The following is a 26,382-nucleotide window of genomic DNA, read 5'->3' as shown; positions in this document are numbered from 1 at the left end:
TGTTGATTCTAATAATGAGACGTTGTCATCGCTGTGCACACGACCCTGTCCAGGTCTGCTGAAGTGCACTCGTTGGAATATGTCGGCGAAGTAAAGCAAAACAAATGCAGCTCATGAAGACGAGTGCTTTTACTTCATAATCACTATCTCTGACTTGCAGTGCAAGATCCATTTGCCTCACCCAGACTGTCACAAGGACTAGAGATTTATGTCACACACCACTGAAACCTTTGAGAGTATACTGTAGTAAAGTGGATATTTTATGGTGTGGTTAAAAAGTCCTGAACTTTGCCCTGTGAATGCCCATCTGCTAATTAGACTCAGACTCATGATTCCATTTGGAGGTTACTGGAAGTGGAGTGTGGCTATTTCCCAAAATAGAGTGGAGTCACTATTACAGGTGGAAGACAGCCTGTGACCCACCACGAAACAAACACGGAATATAAATCAATCTGAGTGGATGTTAATGTAGTATTATATGTTATTAACAATAAATAATACAAAATATAATTTGTATCTTTTACAGTGATCTTGTTCACATCAGCCCTGGCTCTGACCTATACCGAACTCTGACTATACTTCACAAAGCACCAGGTCACTGGATGCAATTTGCCTGATAATAAACAAAATATAAATGTAATTTTTAAGTGGAGAAAATATGGCTTTAAAAATGGTTGACTTTAGATTTTTTTCCTGTTTAAACAAAGACTAGTCTTGCTCTAGATAATAATATGACGCAAGACGTTCCCTAAATTTTTAGAGGGATATTTTTTTGAGGCAGACCTTAAACACAAAAACAATAATGTGTTAACTTATAACACGTTTGATTCCCCTTCCAATAACGAGTGGGCAATGATAACCAATTTGTTGGGTTGTGTAAAAGGCAGAAGTAAAAAGGCCACCGAACCACCGATAACACTAATGGCTAAGAACAGTGGGGATGATCATAATGGAACAACTGTGGATACATGATACGGCCTCTAACATCCACCCGTCCATCCACTTATCATTTCATCAATCTCTAAGTGTGTGTGGGCCTATTGTTAGAATAATGTGACTAACAACTGCTGTGTAACCCTCCGGTTTGTTAAAGGCATGTGGCACAGATTATCTAACAACTAGGTGGATACAAAAGGATACATGTGTAATACCCATTTATTGAATACATAATATTTTCCTGAGATGGGGATCATATAGTAATTTGAGGAATAATATGAACACCACATATTCATAAGGGATTTTCTTCCACTAGACTGCCTAGGCCTGCAAGTGTACGTGTGATTGTTTTCTACCACACACACACACACACACACACACACACACACACACACACACACACACACACACACAAAACGAGCTGCATTCGTAGAAAATCAAATCCTGCCATTCAAGGTTTCCATTCAAATACGTCAGCTTTACACAACCTGGCGTTCTGTGACGACTCTTCCTACAAAGTCAGCACAGTTTAAGTGGCGTCGCCCCGCAGATACGAGCTCAGCTCCTCCATTCATGCACATTTTCTATTCCACAGGTTGGCGTATAAATACGCGTGTGGCGTTTGCTCGACGCGACACTCCCCCCCTCCTCGTCGATGGGAGGCCGACGTCACCCTGCCAGCGGAGGAGTGGATAGCCTCTGTAATAAAAATACATGAAGAGAATTGAGGAAAAAGGAGAAGATCGGCGGCGGAGGGGTGGGAGAGAAAAGCAACAACACGGCGTCTATTCCTTCCTTGACGAGCCGCGGACGTGAACGCCTTTTCACACAAACCGGGATATATTTTGGGCAGCGGCGTCGACAGCTCCGGCTGAAATGCCATGTTATGCGTGGCTTTCTTGGGGTTTTTTGTTGTTGTTGTTGAGCAGACAGACAGAGATAACTGTACTGTATCCCAGCCTAGCGGATTGGAGTGAAAGTCCGCCATATTCTGCCTTACCACGCCCGGGAGTCGAGCCGTTGGAAAATAAGCGAGCTTTACGCATGTGTTTCTCCCCCGTCGCCCTCAAACCCACAACGGACGGCAACTTGAACGCTGGAGATTTTTTTTTTTTTGGGGTTGATTGAAAAATAGCAACATCGAAGACTTTTGGGAGAGAGGGCGGCCGGATGGCAACGCTTAACGGGATCCCGCAGAGCAGCACGGAGGATGTGTCTTAAAAGGATCTGTTGATCATATTGAGAAGGAAAAGCAGATTACACCAATTAAGATCGCACAGAGATTCAACTCCGACCGCTCTGGGTTGCTAGTTTGAAGCCCAGAAAACGAACCGAAACGGAGGAAGAGGAGGAGGAGGAGGAGGGGGGAGGTCAATCATTTCTCAAACATCTTATTTTCCTTTTCGCCACAATCTGTGAGGCGTTCAGGCTCATTATCAGGGCGTCCACGCGTTATTCCACCGCCACAAGCAGGCCTGTATGGGGACGTTATTTGACATTCACAGGCCTCTGCTTCTTTTTTTCTTCTCTTCACTCAGACGAATGTGAAATCTGAATGAATCATTGAGAGGAGAAAGCGGAAAAAAGTGCGTGTTTTTTTTTTTTTAAAGAAGGAGCGAGGATGACCCTCGAATCCATAATGGCGTGTTGCCTGAGCGAGGAGGCGAAGGAAGCCCGGCGGATCAACGACGAGATCGAAAGGCAGCTCCGCCGGGATAAGAGGGACTCACGCCGGGAACTGAAACTGTTGCTTCTCGGTAAGCCCGGCAGGGAGAAAGGCGGGGAGGGTGAGGAGGGCGGGAGACACGGATGCTAAACCCGAGTACCTCTCACCTAGAGTACCTTTAGTCGGGTGGGGGTGTGTGTGATGGTGGGGGGGGGGGGGGGGGGGGGGGCTTCCCACCTGAGTGAAGTTGAAATACCTCGGTGGTGTTGGGAGTCCAGTGCACAGATTGGCAGGTCAGCGGAGCGAGGAGGTGCTGCCCAGTCAGGCCTGTAGGGCTCCCGGTGTGATAAAAAAAACCACCTGATTTAAATAACTGCTACCGGTTAGAAAACCAATGCTTACCAGCCTTACCTCTTACCTCTCCAGGCATACTTTGCAGCCGGGCCTAGGGGCCCCGATCCAGGTGGGGGTCTGCTAGTGAGTGTGTCAAACACTGGCCGGGCCAAAGTCCAGTGTTTTATTGGGAGTAATCAAGGCAGTATTGCAGCTTAACAGCTAACCCCGGCAGTGATTATATCACAGGTGTTAGTCTGTGGATGGTGGTTGAAAGCATGCATACATAGAGGCTACTGTGACGGTATGCTCATCACCACCCACCTCTTATACATTGTCATCATCATCATCAACCAAATCAATTGAATCATCAATGGAAACCATGCAGCAGTAGTAACAATGAGTTGAAATAATAACGGTGCCGTATACAACCTTCAATCTTTCAGATGATGTGATGGTGTCTGTGCATTGTGACAGTGTGGGGTTGTGATGAGTGGGTGGGTGGGTGTTCCTCCTGTCGAGAAGTATGTGTCATACTGGAGATAGGCGTCTACTCACCATCACTCATTAGATCCGCTACGAGAAGCCCATCGGTTGTGATGACCGCGGTTGTGGAGAGCGGTGCCAGGAACCTCTCCTCCTGATCAGGTGCCCTCCTCTCTCAGTCCCTTTTAGAAAATGCATGGAGGAGAAGGTGGTGAGGCAGGCTGGGATTTAGGATCACATCAGACTACATCCTGGAGAAGGCATGTAAGAGTGTTGCCTCTTTAAGGATGTTTGTTTTTTGAGAGGTTGAAGGAGAAATGAATCCCCTTTTCCCTCCCGTTAGTACAAAATAATGAAATGAATCCCCCCTTAACCGGATTTGAAGTAGCTGACTGCCACCTCCCTTGTAAACGGGACAAAGAATCGTGTTGTTGTTTTCGTCTAATCTCTTTTTAATACCCAACAATTCGCCTATTATGTAAACGCATGGTACAGCCACCGACCCAAACCCAAAAGTGACGATGTCTGAGGGTGTAACTGTATTTCTCATAAGTATTTGTGACTCAATCAATTATTAGTCACAATTCTTGTTAGAAAACATTTAACGGCTGAAACCAAATGACTGATTATGATTCATAATACGGATTGTTTTGTGTGTAGTATCTGCTTATCAGTAGGTCCTATCAATACAGGGTTTTATATTTCAGAGTGGTTTAGCAGCATGCCTCTAATGACAGGATGCTTACAATTACTGTCTTTGAATATTGAGTCACAGGGAAGATACAATCCATTAAGTAGCAAAGTAAAAAGTTTCCAGTAATGGTGAACCATGTGTGTGATGTCATGTCCGAACTCACGAAACAATTATGGCTCAACCAACTAGTGTTTTGTTGGTTTTTTTTCAGTGAGATTAGTGCTCATTAAATATGTGAGCTTATACACACACGCCTCTGAATAAACAGTGAGTGTAATTGTGTACAGTCGACCGCTCCCACTACCAGAGATGGAGTTAACAGGAGGAAGTTGTGTGCGCTCGATGTGGCTCCATTAACCCATGTGCTATCTGTGCATTTGAGGGTTTTTAATTTGCTAATTTCTCAATGCCTCATGGGATGCGACAAAAAAAAAAAAACTCTTCAGAAGTTTCTCAGTTCTTCAAAAATGACCATCGCTTGGCTTTTTCCACTTCCAGTCTTTCAAAACCACTAATAGCTTTATATCCACAGAGACCGGGTCCATCGAAGCCTCGCAACACAACCAATGAGCAGGTTTAAAGAACATAACAAGCGTTTAATCCGTCCTCCCTGTGCAACAAATATCCATTAAGGCGTCGTAAAACAATGAGGGAGATGTGTTGAAATTGGTCGCTCATTTAACGTGGGTAGATGACCGAGGGTACATAAGCAGAAGCAGAGAGAGACAGAGATGTTGCAGCGGGAGGATGGTTGGATAGTGTAATGCTGAGCGGAGCTGTCTGGCACACACACATACAGTTTAAAGCCAGCTAATGAGTCGGAGACAGTAAAGGCCTCACTAAGATAGGTGACTCAGGGAAAGTCCGGCTAAAATCGATGTCCGAATGAGGCGGGGCGAGAATGAGCTGAAACGGATCTCTTCCGGGCAATAAGGGAACATAAACGCATTAATGAAAAATTAGATCACTGACAGAATCCATGAGAAAAGCTCGGCCCTCTCGTTCACAAGGAAAAATACACAGACGCGTCGTTTTTTCCCCCCACTTGTTTTTGCTCAAAGCTTCGTGTTAAGTGGCATCATTAACCACTAAAAATATTTTGCAACCTACTATATAAAAAAATAGTAGCCATAAGAAAAAACAACTCAGTTGTACCAAAATTGTGTTTCCTTGCTCTGACAAGTCAACATGTCTGCTGTGATAATTTAATTTGGGAATAAGGCTAGCAAGATGTAAATTGATCAAATGTATTCCAGCAAAAGAAACGTGGTTTCTTTGTCTTTTGATTGAACCTCTGATATAACGTGCTAGTCAAGATACCATTTATTAAGTGAACCATAAGAAGCCAAAGTGTCACAGCACACAGCAGTTACATTTTGACAGATTAAAGCAGAGCGTGATGACATCAAGAACTGGATGAAACCTTTGACATATTTCTGTCCGAGAAACGAGCCCGCTGTGGGGACAGCAAATTCATCCGAGACCCTCCCACGTAGTAAAATCGAGTAGGTGGAGTCTGCGTATTTAGAAAGACGTCGGAACAAGTCAACTCTTGTTTTCCCGACCGAGGCTCAGTGAGCGAGCCGCTCCACTGGAGGAGGAGTGGACAATAAGCCAAAAGCCTCGAGAGCTCTTCACTAGTTGTTGAGATAAAGAAGAGCACTTCTGCTTCACTTGCCAAACTTTCTGAAATGTGCACGCGGCCGGGGCATTTAGCTTAAGACACTGTTTATTTGGTCGGCAAGACCTTGTTTGATGGGAATTACGTGTTAATTGATTGAGACTTAGATTGCTCTATCTTCTTTAGTTTGAAAGAGAAGTTCATTTCTTGTCTTTAAGCGTGACATCAGGTCTGGAGGAAAGAAACGCGGCAGGGGAAAGAAGGTAGAAGACGGCTCTGTTACTCCGTTACATTAGCTGAGATTCCAAACCTGTGCAGTCATGGGAAGTTCAAGATGAATGGAGAAGAGTGGAACGCTGCAGCTTAGCCTTGGAATGGTGACATAGCCACATAGAAAATCTGTTTTTCTCTCTTGTTTTTGCTGCTGACCATCATCCACATGTGTGTTTTTAGAGTGATTTTCTACCTTCCAGGCTGCTGTAAGACCCTTGAGGATCTCTGTAGATAACTACTAATCAATCATAGCAAACATTGTGTCGTCCTTACTGAGTTGAGTTTTGCATTGGAACTCATTCTTGTTTTGGTGAGCTCATAGTGCTACAGGAGTGATCAACTAACCAAATTTCCATGATCCTTTTCCATGTTTGCGTCATGTTTCTGTGGATCATGAATACAATGTGTACAGTACAGACACAACACACCCAAATGAGACTATTAAAAGAACACATCCACAGTGTAGGGTCTCCTAGGATGGTTGTGTATTTTATTATTGGGCTAGAAGTCATTTTAATATGTAACCTGAGGATCTGGTAAATGTATTTCTCAGAGTTTTATAGTCAAAATGGTTCATCAACTAAATAATCAGTAGTAAATGCCCCACATTTAACCCGTGTAGTTTGTAGGATGAAGCTCCTACTTTCTTGTTGCATACCTAAATGCATTGCATACACCTGATTTCTATTTAATTCAATTCAATTCAATTTTATTTATAGTGTCAAATCACAACAGAAGTCATCTCAGGACACTTAACACATTGAGCAGGACTAGAATACGCTCAAAATTTCAAGAGTCAACACAATTTCAAAGTCCCAACATCACCCAGGGGCAAGCGTTACAGCGACAGTGGCGAGAAAAAACTGCCTTAATAGGCTTTTAGGCAGAAATCTCGTGCAGCCCAGGCCCTTGGGTTCCAACTGCATTTGGTGTTGGTAGTATGGTAGTAGTAGCATTAACAGTAGTGGTGGTATTAACAGAAGCAATAGTATCAACGGTAGTAGTCCATGGCAGCAGGCACAGCCACGCCGAGATGGATCCATCCCAATTTATTTGGCATTGAGGTCTGAAACGTCTTTTGACAGTCAAAAACGATTAACATGAGCAATTATCAGACTTTTCTCCATCTGCTAAATTCATTTTACTCATTTACAAATTGGCACAGCCCAGCTCCAATCCTCAAGATACCATCGGACCTAATTCATGACGCATGTCCCCCTTTACACACTTAAACAGGAAGAACACCAGAACAGGCACAACAGCTTGTTTTTAAATGGAATTACCTCAATAGAGACATATTGAAATATGTACAAAAACTTTTAAAATCATTGCAGCATTCAAACACATTTTATCTGCACTTTGACTCTTAAATTCTGCATATCATCTGTCAAAGACATTTGCAAAAGTGTTGATGTGCCCAATGCCAGTCAGCTACTTTAATTGAAGACATAAAGGCTCTGGGAACGTTGTCAAGGCTACGATTGAACAAAGTCACAACTTTTAACAAGCTTTTAACAAACACATGGTTGTAATTGTGAGAGGAAGCACTAAAGATGTCATATGATCCTTGTATGAATGCAGCCAAATTAACGGCTACACAAAGTGCAGAATTAAGGAGGAAAACAAATCATTTTTACAATTTGACGGCAGGTGATACATTGTAATGTGAATACATAACATAGTATCTGCATTTTCCCCAGTATTTTAGGTCTTGCAAGGCATTGATAAGACCTTTTTCACACTTGTGCATTATTTCCACCTTTCTGGTACTAAAACAACTCACATGACCATGTAGATATTCTGTGAATACTTGTGTACAACCTCAGAATGATGTCTAGCAAGGAGCATTTAGTGAATCCATGTCTCTGCCTTGTGGTTTTTCCTTGAGATATTCTGGTGCTGGTTCAAGGCTGCCTGTCACCAACACCGAATATATGTGACACCCACAGGAGTGAGTTTCTTTTTGCAATTGAAAACCAAAACACTTTGGAGATCAGAGAACAGAGTTGTCAACTTTCAGTTCATGAAATTGCAAAACCTCAAAATCATGTTCATGTAACTGGAAAAAAGCAAAATTTATGGTTGATTTATGGTCGAGAGCTTGATAATCCAGCGAATATCTACAAATGTAATCCCATAATAATTCTATTGTAACCATATAGTACGCTTATAGATTATCATCAAGAACTATGAGTCAGTCTGACCTTTGTAGAATGCTATAAGAAAAGTAGATCCATAATGCATGTTGACAAAGGAGAAATCTGAAGTGACCAATACTGTGTTTTCCAGATCTGACTAGTGAGAAACCAAAACCAAAATGTAGAATTGAACGTGGCACTATGGCTTCCCTCTGCCCTGTGTTAACTCTCTCCTTGAGGTGCTGCTGAGCTCTCAGTGGTGAATTCATTTCCTCTTCTTCACTCATGCATTTTTTATAATCATGTTCAAGCGTCTTATTGGTGTTCTTGCATCCTTTATCCCATTTGGTTTAAAAAAAAGTCAGCTGCAGGCGTTGCTGATACTGTGGTGCATTCAGGGGCAGTGGAAATGCACATCTTCCAAGACTTTGTCTTGTGGCCAATTAATTCAAATGTCTATATGTGCTTATTGTTTGTTCTAGCAGAAGTTTGTGACCGTATAGGTTGTGGATATTTGATAGCTCACAATAAAGTTCCAAATGTCCAGAGTGTAGAAAGTAAACGAACGCACCACAGACAGACACACAGCTGTCTGTGTTCTTTTTTTTGGGCTTTTCCACTATGTTAATGAGTCATGGGCCAGATCAGACATACTCACCTCAGATGTAATGCCGAGCCATTCACACTCTCCTCAGACATACGGGGTTAATCCCGGGTCACTGCCTTGGTTTGAGAGGTGACTCAGCAGCATCTAATGGCCGGCACACACGCCCAGCATACTTGCTGTCTCTGCCTTTCTCACCGTCTCTCTTTTCCCCCCCGTCTCATTTTTCTAGAGCCTACATGAACCGCTGTAAAAAAACTGCAGACGTGTATGATAGTATCTTATACATAATGATTAGAATTTGCTTGAATAGTGGATCCCCAGAAGAAACTGAATATATTCCATTTCAATTTTGTTACATAAAACTGAATTGCTGCATCTCAGTGCCACTTTACGTCAGACTTTAACATAAACGTTTCCATCTATGGATCATTTAATGAGCCACTCACATTCCTCTTCTTGTGCAAGGACATCGAGTTCTCTCACGTTTATCTTTTTTTTTTTAACAGCCATGAGGTGATCAGAACTGTGCCACAAAAGAGCAACCCAGATCCTTTGTGCCGTACAGATTCAGAACACACTGGCATGCCATTTAAGTTTTCTAGATTACTCACCGTTTTTAGGCCGGATGCCTTCAGGCATTAACTCTTGTGCAACACTTTTTGTGGCCTGCAACAACTTTTACTTGTCATTGAGGTTAATATAATAGTTAATTATAGGTGGATAGAGCGTGGGGGTAGAAAGCAGGTGGTGACACCCGTTGGTGCTACAAGAAGACTATTTTAAAAAAGCACCAAAGGAAAACACAACATTAGCATGTAGCAGTAGTCATTCAAAAAAGATATGTGAACAATATAGTGTATTTAAGTCAAATGTGTAACACTAAAATCTAATAAGCATAGCCATACCTTATGTTTCCAAGCTAATAGAGCTATTACCCTTCATGGTCCTGTGTACATGGTAGCATTCCCTCTTTGTCCATGCACCTTAACATGAATTTATATACAGGATTTTTAGGGTTAAGTGCTTGGCTCTAGAGCACTTCAAGGGTAAATGTGCAAACTCCTGTGTTGTTATTACTGCCTTCCCTGCTCATTCCTGGCAACCCTGGAGCTGTTTCTCTGGTGGTTATGGTATTTCATCATTAGTTTAGTCTTTATCTTGGTTTTGTTAAGTGCTTGGTTCCTTGTTGTGGGCCCTCAGTAGAGACGCCAGTTTGGTGAAAATAGAGTTTATATTATACCATTATATGGTATAAGGGAGTGTGACACATCCGGACTTTTATAACAGAAACTTTAGGTTACACTGGAATGGAATCCACACACACACACACACACACATGCACTCCTTCCTGCCAAAGTTACTGAAGAGTTGGTGGTGAGGTAAAGTTAGACATGTCAGTTGGTCTGCCAAGATTCTCAATGAACCAAAGAGAAGTTACAGCTCCAGCTCTTCACACCCAAATAGTCCCTGTCACCACGGAGAGGAGAGCCATCTTGTTCTTGGTCCTTCCCCAGACCAAACAAACAGGCTGGGAGGAAAGTAGTCCGCACATAATGTGTGACTGAGTGAGTGCGGGAGTACATATACTGTATGTCTATGTGCATAGGCTGCACATCTGTGTGTGTGAATGTGTGTGCACGTGTTTCTTCCCAGACATGATATTGTATTAAAGAAGAAGACCCCTTCCCATATTTACATTTATAAGCATTTGAGTGTTTTTTATTCCCAAATTCAGCTGAATCTTAAACTTTAAACTTAAAAACAGAATGATCAAATGTTTTATGTGTAATGTGAAAAACAGAGTGAATTATCACAGATAGAAATTGATTAATCATAAAGGAAATCCTTGTGCCAGAGATTGATCAAAATTACAACAGAAGAATAAGAAACACAATAGAGTAAAAAGTATAAAGTTTATGAGAACTCCACCAAAATAGAGTAGAATTAAGAGCTGCTCTCAAAAGTAAATTACAACAACATAAAACGAAAAGGCTACATCATGGATGATAGTTTTCTTGTGAAGATACAACTGTTGTTACATTCCTCTTTTGTCCGTAGTGGTCAATGAAAGTCATAAATTACTATAATGTTCTTTTAAGAGAGGCGTGGATGCTGACACAAGATATTAAATGTGTTGTCTGGTTCAATTAAGTCCTATGTAAACCTGCATAATCACCGAACTCTGTTTATTTCTTCACGTTTTTCTCCCAGGCACTGGGGAAAGTGGGAAGAGCACATTCATCAAACAGATGAGGATTATCCACGGCACCGGCTACTCCGACGAGGACAAGCGGGGTTTCACCAAACTGGTCTATCAGAACATCTTCACAGCCATGCAGTCCATGATCCGAGCCGCGGAGACGCTTAAGGTCCCCTACAAATACGAGCACAACAAGGTAAGTGAGATCCTTTTCTCCTCCAGCCGTTTCCTCAACTGAAAGAACGACGGTTGTGAAGAGTGAGGAAAAGAGATGCAACAAAGCGGCCACGGCGTCCTCGTATATTTTTAGAGCGCCGCCTATCTTATTTGAAACAGCCGTCCATAATCATTTCCTGTCCTTTATGACACTTCCTGTGTCCTTAAAGCGCTCCAACCCTCCATCGCGCCCTGTGTGTATTTGTGTTTGCTTGTGTGTTTCAGTGCACTCATCCACCCATGACTGCACATACAGTATACACACAAATACACAAGAGAGACTCGCCCTACACTACTCACCCAAATTTGACCTCACTCTCCCGTAACTAGAACTTCGGCGGGTCCTCTTTTTTTCTCTCTCTCTCCCTTTTCACCCCTTTTACAGTAATCATAGCTTTGGGAGCTGTTACAGTAACCTCTTACTGGCAGTTTATTCCCTGTGAGAGTGACAGATGAGAGGCAGGGCAGTGTCATTACCTCTGCAACGTTTTAAAAATAAATCAGGCCATTTCAGGTGACAGCTGACCACGCTGCTTTAGCTCCATCCTGCCTGGCCGCGGTCCAGTCGGACGTCGCTCGCTGAAAGATTTGGTGGAGATTTGGTTACAACGGGCGGATAAATTATTTAGCAGTGTGATATCATGAAGTCAGTTCATAATCTCGGGATGTTGGGATCAGGACGCGGTGTGTTTTATTGATGATGCATGGAAAAAAGGGGGGTAAAAATGTACTATTCAAGGTGATATTTGATATTCTGGCTATTGTAACTGTATTAACCGTTTGGTTAATCACATTTTATCAGCATTGCTATATCTGTAAACATAAATCAAGTAGACCAATCGTCATGAGGAGGTACTTCCTAATATTTTAAGAAATTAATTCTGCTCCTCCAGGTTTCTTAATGATTACTTACTTGGTTTGGGTTTGGACAGCACAGACAGTTAATGATCTTTTACATCAGAAGTTAGATGTTTTTTCAACAAAGTATTTGGATATTAGATATTTCTGAATAATCAGACCGATTACTGATGCAGGCCACATATACGTTGCGTTTCTATGGCTGTATATCTGACTTCATGTGGTACAAAAAGCTTTTTACCTCTTTTAAACGTTGACTTTTTGTAAAAGAAAGTGTTGAATTGTGAAGCACATGTTAGCTTTCGCTTCCCGTCCCACACTGATGAAGAACGAAACTGGACATGCAGCAATCACACCAATGTTTCATCCACTTTGATCGCAAAACAAACCAAGCAAATCCCTCTAATATGATGAGAAAAAAAAAATAATGCTACCGTTCACTCTGCAGTTTACCACCTGCTCATTCACACTCCATAATCCAGTATCGGGACTATGAAAATAAAAGGCAGTTTGGGGGTTACTGTGTTAACACATCAAGGTTTTGTATGAGACATTCGGTACTGAGTGAGAAAATACTGGCATACTAGTACTGTGCTATGAACGTATAAGTACAGCAAACAACAAAGTGTGGGATAAAAGTTATGCGTGCAACAGAACTGCACGTCTGACATACTCAACATCCCTCTGTTCTCATATACATAAGGCTAAAATGGGAAGTATTATTCCTCTGACAAAGAAGTACACTGACATAACAAAGGAAGTGAAAATGAAGCCTTTCGATTATGTCTCCTGGCTGTCGGGGCACTTCTTGTAAATGTCATGTTTGTAGGTTTTGTCAAGCACTCCCATGCGAAGTAGTATTATCTACTGGATACCTGTCATCTTATGTTATTATTTATTATTCATAATTAGTGCAGTATGCAAAAAAAGAACAGTTTCAACATTCAGGTACATGTTGATCTCTTGTGGTGGGACACAGGAGAGTTTTGATGGGAATCTGGGGCAGCAAAAACTTTCCCCTTAATAGCCCCGGTGGGATTTGGGCTTTGGATATTAGGTCAATGCTGTGCCTCGGGGCGTAAAGTAATTTCTGGATATAGAATATGTGAGTGAGTAGGAAAATAAACCTGTGATAATTAGGGCTGTATGTTGATCGTCTTTTGTCATTGGGGATGGCCGTGGCTCAGGGGAGAGAGCGGGTTATCCTTTAATCATAAGGACGGCGGTCCAATCCAAGTGTCCTTGAATGAGACACTGAACCCTGAGTTTTTAAGATAATCAATAAAAAAAAAAAGCTTCATGAAGTTTTGTTCAATGAAATATTACTTTTTATTTCGTGTGAATAAAGATGTGTGTCTCAGTTTTTCCTCCTTGTTTCCTCCCTCCAGGGCAACGCCAACATTGTGAGAGAGGTGGACGTAGAAAAGGTCCACATGTTTGAGAATCCTTATGTAGATGCAATCAAGAGCCTATGGAATGACCCGGGCATCCAGGAGTGCTACGATCGAAGGAGGGAATACCAACTCTCAGACTCCACTAAGTAGTGAGTAGAGTGGGAAGCAAAAACACAATACATTTCATGTCAGAACCAGGACTCCTAAACCCCGGAGTGACGTGTGACGTTTCAAAATGTGTTGAAGGTGAAATACAAGACTTTTGGATTGGTTTTCGTGATGACAAATACTCACCTGGATCTTTTCCCCTCACTTTGACCGCAGTTACCTGAACGCATTGGACCGAATCGCCGAGCCAGGCTACCTTCCCACCCAGCAGGACGTTTTGAGGGTTCGAGTCCCCACCACGGGCATCATTGAATATCCGTTTGACCTGCAGAGCGTCATATTCCGGTGAGTAAGACTTATATTCAGGGTCAGAAATCATAAATAGCATTGCGTACATACATCGACTGTAAATGTAGATATACAACTTCCTCCCACTGTACAAAAGTGAAGCCAAAATATCCTGGATAAGTAATCTGTGCAATGTGTGGTTGCTCATATTGAGTGTTTTCTCTCTCCTGGATGCTGCTGCCTGTGACAGGATGGTGGATGTTGGAGGTCAGAGGTCGGAGAGGAGGAAGTGGATCCACTGCTTTGAGAACGTCACATCCATCATGTTCCTGGTAGCGCTCAGCGAGTACGACCAAGTTTTGGTGGAGTCGGACAATGAGGTGAATGATTAAAACATGTTAGAACCGAACTAAGTGATTGTATTATTCTTGGTTTCACACTTTTTAAAACTACAACCCCTGTTTGAACACTTTCTTATTTCATGTGGTGAGTTGGCTCAGAAGATGAAAAGCTATTCCTTATTTAAAACAATGGAAATCAGACTCTCCTCCTGCCTTTTTTTCCCTTGGAAAGCATTTGTAAATGATCAGCCGGCTGCTTTGAATACGGCCTCAGGCCACGTCTCCGTCTTAAGTGGATGTAGCATGTGTGTCAGTTTGTCAGAGTCGTCTATGGTTGTGCCCTTTGTATCCCGACATCATCGGATTCATTTGGACACATTCTGTTATGCACTGCAGTGCTGCTGGTGTAATATTTAAGGCTCAGCTTCAGGATGATTGTTCTGGTGGTGGTTCAATTAAACACCGAAATCAAGTGCAAGGGAGACATTAAACTCTTGACGGCAACATGGCCGCCCTTCTCTCTCATCGTTACTCCCTCTGGTGTGGTAAAACGTTTATTAAAATCTGTTCTTAATGACTGTGGTTTAATTAAATGATCCTCTCTCTCTCTCTCCCTCTCTCTCTGTATGTTCCTCACCCTCACTTTATGTCTCCTCATGCACCCATTCACACTCTCTCTGTAGAACCGGATGGAGGAGAGTAAAGCTCTGTTTAGAACTATTATCACATACCCCTGGTTCCAAAACTCTTCAGTCATCCTCTTCCTCAACAAGAAGGACCTGTTGGAGGAGAAGATCATGTACTCTCACCTGGTCGACTACTTCCCGGAGTATGATGGTGAGTAACGGCAGTCCAGCCCCAAATATCCAACCACAAAGCTCCTCTTAGCTGCCGCTAGTTTGCACTTTCTGAGTTATCTTCTTGCCTATTTGAATATGTGCATCTCCAGAGTAGAAAGTAATGTATTGTAACATTGCAATGGAGAGAAAAATGACAAAATTACTTGAAATAATTAGTTATTGTGTCTGTCAAAACCCATCAAAAGTCCATTGAACTCACTGTAATGAAAGAAAGTGGACGGTGCATTCACGGCCTTCCTTCTCTCCAGGCCCCCAGAGGGACGCACAAGCGGGGCGAGAGTTCATCCTCAAGATGTTTGTGGACCTGAATCCAGACAGCGACAAGATCATCTACTCTCACTTCACCTGCGCCACCGACACAGAGAACATCCGCTTCGTCTTCGCCGCCGTCAAAGACACCATCCTGCAGCTCAACCTAAAGGAGTACAACCTGGTGTAGAGCAGAGCGGGGGGGGATGCCGACGGGAGGCCCTCCACACACACACTGACTCACGCAATCTGTGAAAAGATAAATCATACACACACACACACCAAAAGAAAATCTAACGGTTGCATTATACTAATTTATTTGCCATTTGTTGATCTTTTGGTCCTCAAGGGGTCAGCAAAGTAAATGTTATCTATTTAAGGAGTTGATGAGATATAGGGAGGGGGGGAAGGCAGGGTATTTGGATGGGAAGGGGAGGGATTTACTGCAACAATTCTCATTTTTAGGCTTTGCAAAGTGTGAAGTTTTGTTTCACTTTTCTTTTTTGTTGGACAAAAAGAAAGAAACTGCTTTGTGCACTCGAGGTTTGGGGCCTTGTTTTGTCCGTCAGTCGGATACATCAGAGCTGGAACGAATGCAACGCGCTCCCTGCCTCCTGCCTTTTTATAAACAAGAAGGAGAAAAAAAAGGTGTTCTTTACCCCCCTCTTTTTTTAACCCTCCCTTTTAACTGAAGCTTCATCCTGGGTGCTTTCCATTTTCCTTCAGAGGACTGATTGGCAAGATTAATAGGTATAAACTGTGATTTTTAAATGAGTTCATATTAATTGACTTAAATCATTATTATTATTATTACACTGCATTGACTTTGGTACCATCCGATGAGCATGTGTGACCATGGAAGTACAAATAGCTTGAGCTTTAACGGTCACGTGTGTTCTCCAGCATCGACTTACCCATGATGCTCAGAAGTTTGAGAGGAATTGGCTTTTCAGCGTTGCTTTGCGCGAGCTTTGAGCGAGCTTTGCGCGAGCTTTGAGCGAGCTTTGAGCGAGCATGTGACGAGGCACGGCTGCGCTGTCATGGCTTGAAATTCCTGACTGAAGGGTATTTTATCAGAGATGCATTCAACTGTGCCACATTAACACTTTTAATTATGGTAATATCTGTATTTATTGCCAATGCCAAAACACTCCGCGTTGCGCTGTTGCAGCTAAATGAAACACACACACACAGCTGGGACTGACTTGTGCTCCAGTTATTCAGCAGGCTGTCGAAGAGAAGGAGGCCACGCCACGCAACTGCTCCTACTAACCAATCACAACCTTGCGCTTGGCTACAAACCCCGCCCCCTGGCCTACGGACCATCCAGTCACATTTTTGGCCGTTTCTTCGTACTCGTTCAATCACAGCCCGGCTGTCTTGACTGTTGTAGTTCAATAGCAGTGGAGAATACATCTGGCTAACTCCTATGTAACAGGGCACAGTGTTGATGTTCAGTTGTACCAAAGTAAGCCGTCCTTCTTTCTGATTTGTAATTCCCTCATTCCATGTTACTTAAAGTATTTTTTTGTAACAACCCCCTAGAGCATACGCCTGTAATTAACATTTATTGAGGCATAGTGCAATTATGAATGCTATAATCATTGTACATACATCTCTATATATATATATATGGCAGCATCTGTTGGCTTTGTAATCATTACTTTCTTGGCAGATTGAATGTGCGGTATTGAAAATATGTATCTATGTAATTGTATTGTATGTCTAATGGCTAATTCATTTTTGGAAGAAAAAATATGTTATTGTTTGTTTCCTTTTTTTAAAGAGGAGAATGTACATTTTGTTGTCGTTTCTCAGCAAGAAACATTGTTCAGCTTCATAACTGCATAAAGAGGAATATTATTATCCAAAAACACATTGATTGGTATATCAGTACTTATAGTAGCCGGTTTGTTAAATAGACTTTTATATGGGAAAGCTGCCGACTGAATCCAATCTACAGGGCTAATTGTAGTAGTTCAGCTCTTAACTGGCTTCAGGAACAGAGCACTCGTCATATCACATCACTCATTGATTCTTATTCTTTTATATTTAACTTAATAACGCAGTATTGATTAACTTTGAGATTTCTTAGTGTACCGCACACCTTGTGATCCTGAGCACGCCCCAGCAACCCCCTCAGTGTGTTTTATTTAACAAATAGTGCTAGAACAAGGTGGATGGCAGGCAGGTTAAGTGTTGCTTTGGCTTAGATTTTGTCTAACGATGAGACGTAAATAATCTGATTGATTGTGCTAATAGATGGGAATGCCATCCCCCATAACACCCCTTTAAATGAACCTCCGTCCAGCTGGAAACTCAGTATTGTAATCTGTCAGAGTCAGTGACTGACTGGTGGACAAAAAAAAAAAAGATTCAACCATTTGGCCTCAGCAGGATGGTAAAGTTTCAGGTGCTTTTCTATTTATTTATTTTTTAGCTTTTCCATCTTGATGGCTACCATTTCATTAGAATGTATTTTAGACTTTATTTATGAACCGACAACATAGGAGAAAATACACAACAGTTGTGTACATATTGCCTTATTAAATAAGCTGTGCCTCTCAAGCCCCATGCAAGGCACCCGTGTTTTTACGAGACGTGGAACTCGTGCAGCCCATAAGGTGCCATTGTGCAGCTGTTTGGTCTCTTTGTTACTCGGTGCTGTAAGAAGCCCTATATATGCTATAAGAACATTATTAGTGAATTGTAACATAGTGAACTGAACAGCCCGATGTGACTGATTTAACAACAGTGCACAAGAATGTGCCACAATCTGGACTTTAAACCACCACCGGAGTGTTTTTTTGTTGCCATGTTTGGCTGTAGCTCATTATCTGCCAGTCCCGTTGCCAGGTAACCAGCCGTCACTCGGAGCTCCTGTTGTTTTCATATGTTTCAGTTACAAGGATGATTGGTTTTGATGGGCAACAATCCCTTCCAGAAGTTTCCAGTAAATCTTCCAATAACCACTTCTCAACAGCAGGGAATAATGGGGAAAACCGGGGTCCAACTCGTCACTCGTTAACTGAATGTTAAAACGGTGTTGATGTGATTCTGCTCGTTGCCAGTGGAGAATGTTTTGAAGCTGGACTATAGTTTCAACTTATCAGTGTTGATGGTCACTTGTTGTAGAGTTGCAGTAACTTGTGTCCCTGCTGTTGTAAAGTGCTTATTTTCACTGTCCCTTCTCCTTTAAGGGGAGATCCTTGTTCAAACAATTCACACACTGCATCCAACCCAGTGAGCCGAGGCAGCCTGGCCGTGTTAGTGAGCCTCAGAAAGTAATTCAAAAAGATACAAAGTCACTAAACTGATATCAATGTTTTTTACATAATAAAAATATATTGTCCTGGCAACAATAACAATGATAATTGGATTTTGTTGATAAATATGAGCCACCAAGGATTGTTCCCAAGCTTCGTGAGCGACGTGTTCACATCATTACTCTGAGTTGCATTCAGGCTGGATTCTGGTTATGTAGAACTAGAAGGCTGATTTACAGAAAAATTATTTTACACAAACTGCTCTTTTACTCTCCGACGCATCATCTGGTTGCTTTTATCCTTTAGGACTAATTTTGAAATAGTGCTTTTATGATGATTTCATCATAACTGTGTGAATGTCCCCACCATACTACCTGCCAGATGTCCTAAGTTAAGTTATACCTATTTGAACTTTGTATGACAAACCTGTCAATCACTGCAAATATAATTCATTTTGAATGTTCTATTTTTTCCACCTGTTAACTTAGGTTATTAATATTCTTACATGCTTAAAATGAAAAATGAAAAACAACAGAATACTCCAAGAATATTCATCACATTTCATAAAATCCACTGGGTTTATCCTCAAAGGATGGGAGTCCACATTCTAAATGATAGCTCCCAGAAAATAAATTGTAATAGGCCAGATTCTCCATTAATAAATGGAAGTTGGTGTATTATATTGCCATTTGCATTGACAGAATTACAGTAGCTGACAGCTGATCACATGGAAGGAAAAGCGAAACCTTGGTACTTTCCCGCTGATTATCAGTCTTTCGGTTTTGTACTTGTACTTGTTGCAAAGCAATCATGATGATACAGCATAGACTGGACTTCTCTAACATGGATGTATTGAGAATGTTGTTTAAAAAGTGGGCACAAGTGTGGATAAACAGAGAGTAAATTGCATATGAAAAAAGCCTGAAGACTGCTTGTGGTTATTTGTCAATTTATTTGTAATATTTGTGAAGATTTACCTTCTTTTTTTTAAATATTTGCGCTCTTTCATTTGATATTTACATGAATGTATTCATACATACTTCCAGGTTTGTAACCATGGTGATCACTGATCTGTGACACATTATCATACAGTCACATTACTCCTCCTGCTATGAACCAGACTGTGAATACATTGCCTTCCTCTTCTTTCTCCTACAAAATTACAAATGTTTAAAATGCAGTTTTCTAATAAACTGAGTCAAACACTCATTCACTCACTCACAGTTGGCCTTCCTGCCCCCTAGCGGCCGTTAGGAGACACGGCAGTGTCACAGGATCGATACTGCACTTTCCTCTCTTCCGACAGCCAAAACTGAAGTGTCACCGCCTTGTCTCCTTGTGTACAAATATACCAAGATGCTACTCACAGGTGCCAATCATGTTATCAGCCCATGATCCTACTTTTCTTGTTTTTAAAAAAATATATTTGATCGCAGCAGCAGGATCTTCTATTCTTAAATCGCACCATGTCACCATGTCAGTCGTCTCTGTGCGTCTCGTCTCGCTGTGAACGGGCTATTTATCCCTGTCTATTTCCACCTGTGCCACGCCCTCCCGAGCCTACAGGATAAAGTTCAACAGGTGCCCACCTGCTTCAGACAAACCGCAGCTCCTCGTCAGAGAGAAGTCCGCTCCTCTTATTGGCCCCCAAAAGGAGATCTCTGGCCGTTCCCCTCTAAAGAAGGATTCTCTCTTTTAGCCATTCAACCATCCCGTCCTCAATAAACTTCACATTTAATAGGACGAAGGCATCATTTGAAGATGCTCTGCGGTTTCCCCCCACGGACTTTGTGAAGTGCGAGAGGAAGGCGCGCGCGCCTCCGCGGCCCTATTTCCCCCCCACGTCGACGGCAAAGAAAAAAGGGGAGCGACGTTGGAGAGCGAGCCGGTTCGGCCTGAACGATGGCTGGGTGCTGTGTGTCGGCGGAGGAGAAAGAGAACCAGAGGATCAACGAGGAGATCGAGAAGCAGCTGCGGAGAGACAAAAAGGACTCTCGCAGGGAGCTGAAGCTGCTGCTGTTAGGTGAGCATCAGGGATCACATCGGGGGGAACTTGGGTTTACACAGACATGACAAAAAAATAATAAAAAATACAATAATAATAATAAAATAATAAAAAAAAAGCCATAACGATCTTTAATCCACTATTTGAATACTTCACTGCTTCCTGACCACACCTGCACATGTAGGCACCACTGCAGGTGGAACAGCGCTCAGCAGCCTGCCGACTAAACTGTGTTTTCATTTGAATACATTTTATGATTTAAGAGTAAACAGACACATCCTTTTTTTTTCTATATTTGAAGATGTTTGACGGGTTGGGCAGATGTGAGTAAAGTCACGAGGACGCACGCGTTTTCATATCCAACTGTAACTATTCATATCTCCTCGTTCCTCTCGTTGCTCTCCGGATGTGGTGGCGCGCGCGCTGGCTCTTCCCGGGCATCCCGGGAGGGTGCGAGTCGCGCGCCACAGCCGTGCCATTGAATTTACGCACCATGGAGAGTTTCTAAGCTCAACTACTAAACTGCTTTACCCTACTGGTCTCATGTCACAGCCGCCACAGAAACACTCAGTCACATGCAGAGAGAGGTGAATGTAACTGGCTTTTTCAGGGGAGGATACTGTGATCTCTGTTCACCTGTATCGGTAACACTTGACGGATCATAGAGTTGCTACATGGCATAAGAAGAGTATCCTCGGCTCTTAGTGCTCTGAAAACAAGCTGTTTTACTGCAGCAGTAAGGCAGAACTTCGGGGACAGGCTCTGTGAAGGCATCGGTCAGTGGTGTGTTAGAAAGCCATAACTAGCTGCTGCGGGCGCGCCTCATGCAAAGGGAATGCAAATGCAGCTCTGGTGTGGATTGTGGTACAGAGCATGCTGCTTCGGGGAGACAAAGTTACTGTGAGAGCTGCTGGGAAGTTGTGAAAAATTAAAGTGGAGTGAAAAACCGCAGAAACCAGTCAGTGGGCTGGTGAAAGCTCCTGTCTCCAACTTCCTCAGAATGCAGTTTCTGGGCTTCTTGCTGGTTTTGATGGTTTCTATTTCCCTGTTCAATTTACAATTGATTTGGTTATTTTATAGATCAGCCAAAACACACTTTTAATGCAGATTATTATACATCATTTTGCAACCTCAATTTAAGCCTATGACCTTAATTATAATGTCAATTTCAGGTGCAAAAAAAACAAAACAAAACAAAACAAACAAATCGGGCAGAGAGTGACAGGTGATGGTTCTAATCTGGGAAATCATTCACTGAGCCGGCCTGCGTCACATGGAAGTATGTGTGCGTGTGAGAGACATCTGTAGGCCGCCTTCAACACCCACAGAGAAACTATAAATCACCACACTGAACTTTACACATGCATATACATGCAGATGTGCACAAAGACATAAATGTTACTGAACATGTATTTGTGTAGTTCTATCCGGGTTCTCCGGCTTCCTCCCACAGTCCAAAGACATGCAGGATGGGGATAGGTTAATTGATGACTCTAAATTGCCCGTAGGTGTGAATGTGAGTGTGAATGGTTGTTTGTCTATATGTTCGCCCTGTGATAGACTGGTTACCTGACCAGGGTGTACCCTGCCTTCGCCCAATGACAGATGGGATCGGCTCCAGCCCCCCCGCGACCCTGAATACAGGATAAGCGGTAGACGATGGATGGATGGATGGATGGATGGATGGATGTATTTGTGTACAGAAAAATATACCAGCCAGCAAAATGCAGCAGAAATGATTTAAACTAAACAAGTGACATGTTTAAGCAGCTGCGATATCTTCCTCATGGATTACTCTTCCTCTAAACTGAGATGTCCCTGATCACAGATTCTCAGCCTTGACAAATACCATCACCTTTATGTGTGAAATCAGTGGAGTGACGCTTTCAACATTTAAATGTTTATTTAATTTGAACAATTTTTCATCTGCAAGTCACTCAGAAATCAATTTGTGTATGTTTTTATAATTCATTTGAATATAATTGGAGCTACTTGTGTAGAAATGTAAGAACTTTAAGAGAAAAACATTTATTTAATTGACGAAGTTGGTCAATATTCATGTATCGGGTCAAAAGGAGTCACAAATGCATGTCTAGTTTAAAAATGTGAACACGGGTTGCTTATTGTGACTGTATGTCTTTCTTCTGTAAGACCTTTTGCATAAGTAAGTTTGATGAATTCATTTTTAACCATCAAATTACTGAATACTGAAACAACACCATCAAATTCAACTTAATGATCAGACATGTCGTCATAGAACAAACTTAATGACCTTCCAAGAATCCAATGAGAGACTTAAAATCCAGGATGCACAAGTAAAACACAGCAGATGTGCAGGATCACAATTTGCCTCCATCTCAGTGTTCACCTGTCCGTCTTGCCCTCATCTCCAAGAAACTTGACTTGTAAACAAGGTGCATTCAAATGCAGACAATTTGTCTAAGCCTTGTTTGCCAACATTAGAAGACTCAAGTATTCACGATGCCATGCAAAACCGCCAGGAAACCAGAACTCTGCTGGCACCACTCAGAGTCCTCAGAGAACGTTAACACAATCAGGTCTGGTAACAAACACACATTTGTTTAACAAATAGATTCAGCATCACATGGCCTGAATGAGAAAACCAGGGCCGTCACATCTGACGAGGTACGTGACTGACAGACACTGTGTGTGTGTGTGTGTGTGTGTGTGTGTGTGTGTGTGTTAAACTGACAGTTAGAGAACATGTGAGTCATTGCATTTAGAATGTATCGTCATAAAATGTGGTGGGCCAGTCTTTTAACTAGTGTGTGTCTGTTCTACGGCACATTTAAATACAAAGGTTTGAGAAAAATACTACAGTATTTGACTTAAACTGGACTCTGAACAAGCTGCACGGAGACAGATGGATGAGTGTGAAGAGATAGAATTGGATTTAAGCCTCACTGTATCCAACAGGTACTGGAGAGAGTGGAAAGAGTACCTTCATCAAACAGATGAGGATTATCCATGGAGGGGGGTACACGGATGAGGACAAGAGGAGCTACGCCAAACTGGTCTACCAGAACATCCTCACCTCCATGCAGGCCATGACCCGAGCCATGGAGCCGCTTCATATATCTTTCTCAAATCCACAGAACCAGGTACTCTACAGACACGATCACACTCATTCTGCTCCTTTCGGGGGACATATTTTTGTCTCTGGAGTCCAAACATGTCGTCCCCCCAGCACAAACTTGGTAAAATTTAAGAAAGTGTAAACGGGACATGTGGGAGAGAATCCTTCTGTAATTGTCTTCCCGTCTCTGCGTGTCCGTACAGAGCCATGCAGACTCCGTTCTGGAGGTGGAAGTGGACAAGGTGGAGGAGTTAGATCAAAGCCTGGCGGCGGCCATCAGGAGCCTGTGGGACGACCCAGGAATGCAGGATTGCTACGACCGACGCAGAGAATACCAGCTGTCCGACTCCACCAAATAGTGTGCATTAGACATACAGTACAACGTGTAACTCTCTGCTGCAGTCTGACTACTTATAGCTCGACATAAATAAGTAAAGAAATATGCGGTTCTGCATTTTACCAGATGCTCCTCCTGGGGAGAAGGCTTTGAGCGTTTCGACCTTGGGAGATAAAAACATGAGGTGTCCCTTCTGACCATACAGATGTGCTCACAGTGGGGGGAGAAACTAGCATTAATAAGGATCCTGTTTTTTGTAAAGCTACTGATCATCCAGATAAAAATAGAATAGAAAAGCAACCATTTTTAGCTTGATGTTGCTATTTTTAGCTAATTAAATGCGCTGTATTTTGACTTATCTACTGAAGCAAAACACTTTCTTAATGGTTTCCACTTCTGTCTCAGACAGTGAGACATGCAATCACAGTACTTAGTTAGATGATGATGTAGAGAGCACTACCTACAATCACTTAATGTTATGGTTGAACAGCTTTCTAATGGTATCTCTATTTGTACCTACAAAATCCACCTAATTGTGTTATTTTCTCCTCTCATTGTCATTTCTGCCTCCTCTTTTCAGCTATCTCACCGACCTGGATCGAATTTCTCAACCGGCCTATATACCTGACCTGCAGGATATCCTCCGAGTCAGAGTGCCAACCACGGGTATCATTGAATACCCCTTTGACATGGAGAATGTCATCTTCAGGTGAGTTATATCATACCAGTAGGACGGGTAAAGGCTGTGTTGCATTGGTACGGGAGGCATAAACCTTGTCTGTTGTTGTGGGGATTGGCTGTTACGGCAGGATGGTGGACGTGGGGGGTCAAAGGTCAGAGAGGAGGAAGTGGATCCACTGCTTTGAGAACGTCACCTCCATCATCTTCCTGGTGGCGCTCAGCGAGTACGACCAAGTCCTGGCTGAATGCGACAACGAGGTGAGAGTTCAGGTCAACGGCGAATCACGTTCAAGTCTATGACTCTTTAACATCCGTCTTCCGTTCTTTCTGTGCTGCAATTTCTGTATCAGAACCGTATGGAGGAGAGCAAGGCCCTGTTCAAAACCATCATTACCTATCCCTGGTTCCAGCGCTCCTCTGTCATACTGTTCCTCAACAAGACCGACATCCTGCAGGAGAAGATCATGTACTCTCATTTAGTCACCTACTTCCCCGAATTCACAGGTGAGTTACTTCGTTTGTGCTTGTGATGTACAAGAAGTCTAATACTGACAGGCATTTCTATTATTTTGTCCACCACATTTATATCAATGAGGGCAGGCTAAATTAACCTGTTAACCAGCTGTTGTACAAGAGTACATTAGTGGTAGTTCGCTGTAACTACTCAGTAGTATGTGGCACATGCAGTAGAAAAGGTGACATAGAAAACAATGAAAATCGCATAAAGATCCAATACACCAAGATACTTGGTGCACTTCTCACCAGCATGTCACACACTTTTTTTTTTTTTTTAATAAACACATACAAACGGTTCCAGTGTTGAATCTACTGAAAAAGTGTATTATTTAAATCATTTCAAACCTGAATTGCAGGACCTCAGGAGGATAAGAAAGCAGCTCAAGAATTCATCCTGAAAATGTACCAAGAACAAAACCCAGACAAAAGCAAGAAGCTGTACCCTCACTTCACCTGCGCCACGGACACTGAAAACATCCGCTTCGTCTTTGTGGCCGTCAAAGACACCATCCTCGTACACAACCTGAAGGAGTTCAATCTGGTATGAGGAGCAGGACGGACACGAGGAGAGCCAAGATAGGAGCGTTACAGCAAACAAAACTTTACGGTGCTTTTCCTCGGCAGTCAAAGCAACAATTCGATTCACTGAAAAAATGAATGGTTCCTTTAATTCCAAAGGCTTAAATATAGGTATCTTTTGTGCCTGTTAAAATCCAGCCAAAGAGAATATGAACATGTAGGAGACATAACTGATGAGTGTTTTTTAGGTCATTGTGTCTGAAATGGGAGTTTTTGTGTATTGCGTACTGTAGTTTTTATTCCAGCCTTTGTAGAAATGTGCTGTAAGGGAGCAGTAGATGTTAGAATGTGAGTGGGATACTTATTTATATATTGCATATCACTTAAAAAATTATCAAAAATGGGATTCAAGTGTAGAATTTCTGCTCATGCAATAACTGCAAAAGTCCCTTTAGTCCTGCGTTTTGTGATTTAATATTGTGTAGAATTTACAACACTGTGACTGCTTTTGCCTGCAAGTGCCTTATTTACAAAGGACAGTTAGCACGACCACCGAGTGTGTTTAGATGTAAATAATCCAAGTTGTGATTTGGAAAACTCTACTCAACTGTTTTTTTTCCTCAGGAGAAATAGAAATGATATTTATGGCTATTTGCAATAAACGATTGTAGTTACTTAATTAAGAGTGTCATT

General features: G+C 42.3%; 2 protein-coding genes across 2 annotated transcripts; both read left to right on the top strand.

Moving 5' to 3' along the window:
* Positions 1-1,614: 1,614 nt before the first annotated feature.
* LOC311022611 (guanine nucleotide-binding protein G(q) subunit alpha) lies at positions 1,615-17,037 on the top strand. Its single transcript, XM_084023993.1, has 7 exons — positions 1,615-2,693; positions 10,966-11,150; positions 13,417-13,571; positions 13,747-13,875; positions 14,069-14,198; positions 14,843-14,996; positions 15,268-17,037. The coding sequence occupies exons 1-7, from the start codon at positions 2,558-2,560 to the stop codon at positions 15,456-15,458; spliced, it is 1,080 nt and encodes a 359-aa protein (XP_083880119.1). The 5' UTR covers positions 1,615-2,557; the 3' UTR covers positions 15,459-17,037.
* A 3,115-nt stretch (positions 17,038-20,152) lies between these two features.
* On the top strand, positions 20,153-26,368 carry gna14a (guanine nucleotide binding protein (G protein), alpha 14a). Its single transcript, XM_084023994.1, has 7 exons — positions 20,153-20,557; positions 23,477-23,661; positions 23,840-23,994; positions 24,554-24,682; positions 24,783-24,912; positions 25,005-25,158; positions 25,527-26,368. The coding sequence occupies exons 1-7, from the start codon at positions 20,437-20,439 to the stop codon at positions 25,715-25,717; spliced, it is 1,065 nt and encodes a 354-aa protein (XP_083880120.1). The 5' UTR covers positions 20,153-20,436; the 3' UTR covers positions 25,718-26,368.
* Positions 26,369-26,382: the final 14 nt, after the last annotated feature.

This window comes from Eutrigla gurnardus (genome assembly GCF_963514095.1).
Source record: "Eutrigla gurnardus genome assembly, chromosome: 13".
Taxonomy (NCBI): domain Eukaryota; kingdom Metazoa; phylum Chordata; class Actinopteri; order Perciformes; family Triglidae; genus Eutrigla; species Eutrigla gurnardus.
The sequence above is the reverse complement of the archived record's forward strand: the minus strand, read 5'-3'. Positions and strand labels throughout refer to the sequence as shown.

Excerpts from the sequence above, each read along its gene's own strand:
- LOC311022611 (XM_084023993.1), top strand. The coding sequence starts at position 2,558 with ATGACCCTCGAATCCATAATGGCGTGTTGCCTGAGCGAGGAGGCGAAG. Across the intron at positions 11,151-13,416 it reads ACAAATACGAGCACAACAAG|GGCAACGCCAACATTGTGAG; the intron begins GTAAGTGAGATC and ends TCCTCCCTCCAG. Across the intron at positions 14,997-15,267 it reads CTACTTCCCGGAGTATGATG|GCCCCCAGAGGGACGCACAA; the intron begins GTGAGTAACGGC and ends CCTTCTCTCCAG.
- gna14a (XM_084023994.1), top strand. The coding sequence starts at position 20,437 with ATGGCTGGGTGCTGTGTGTCGGCGGAGGAGAAAGAGAACCAGAGGATC. Across the intron at positions 23,662-23,839 it reads TCTCAAATCCACAGAACCAG|AGCCATGCAGACTCCGTTCT; the intron begins GTACTCTACAGA and ends GTGTCCGTACAG. Across the intron at positions 24,913-25,004 it reads TGGCTGAATGCGACAACGAG|AACCGTATGGAGGAGAGCAA; the intron begins GTGAGAGTTCAG and ends TTTCTGTATCAG.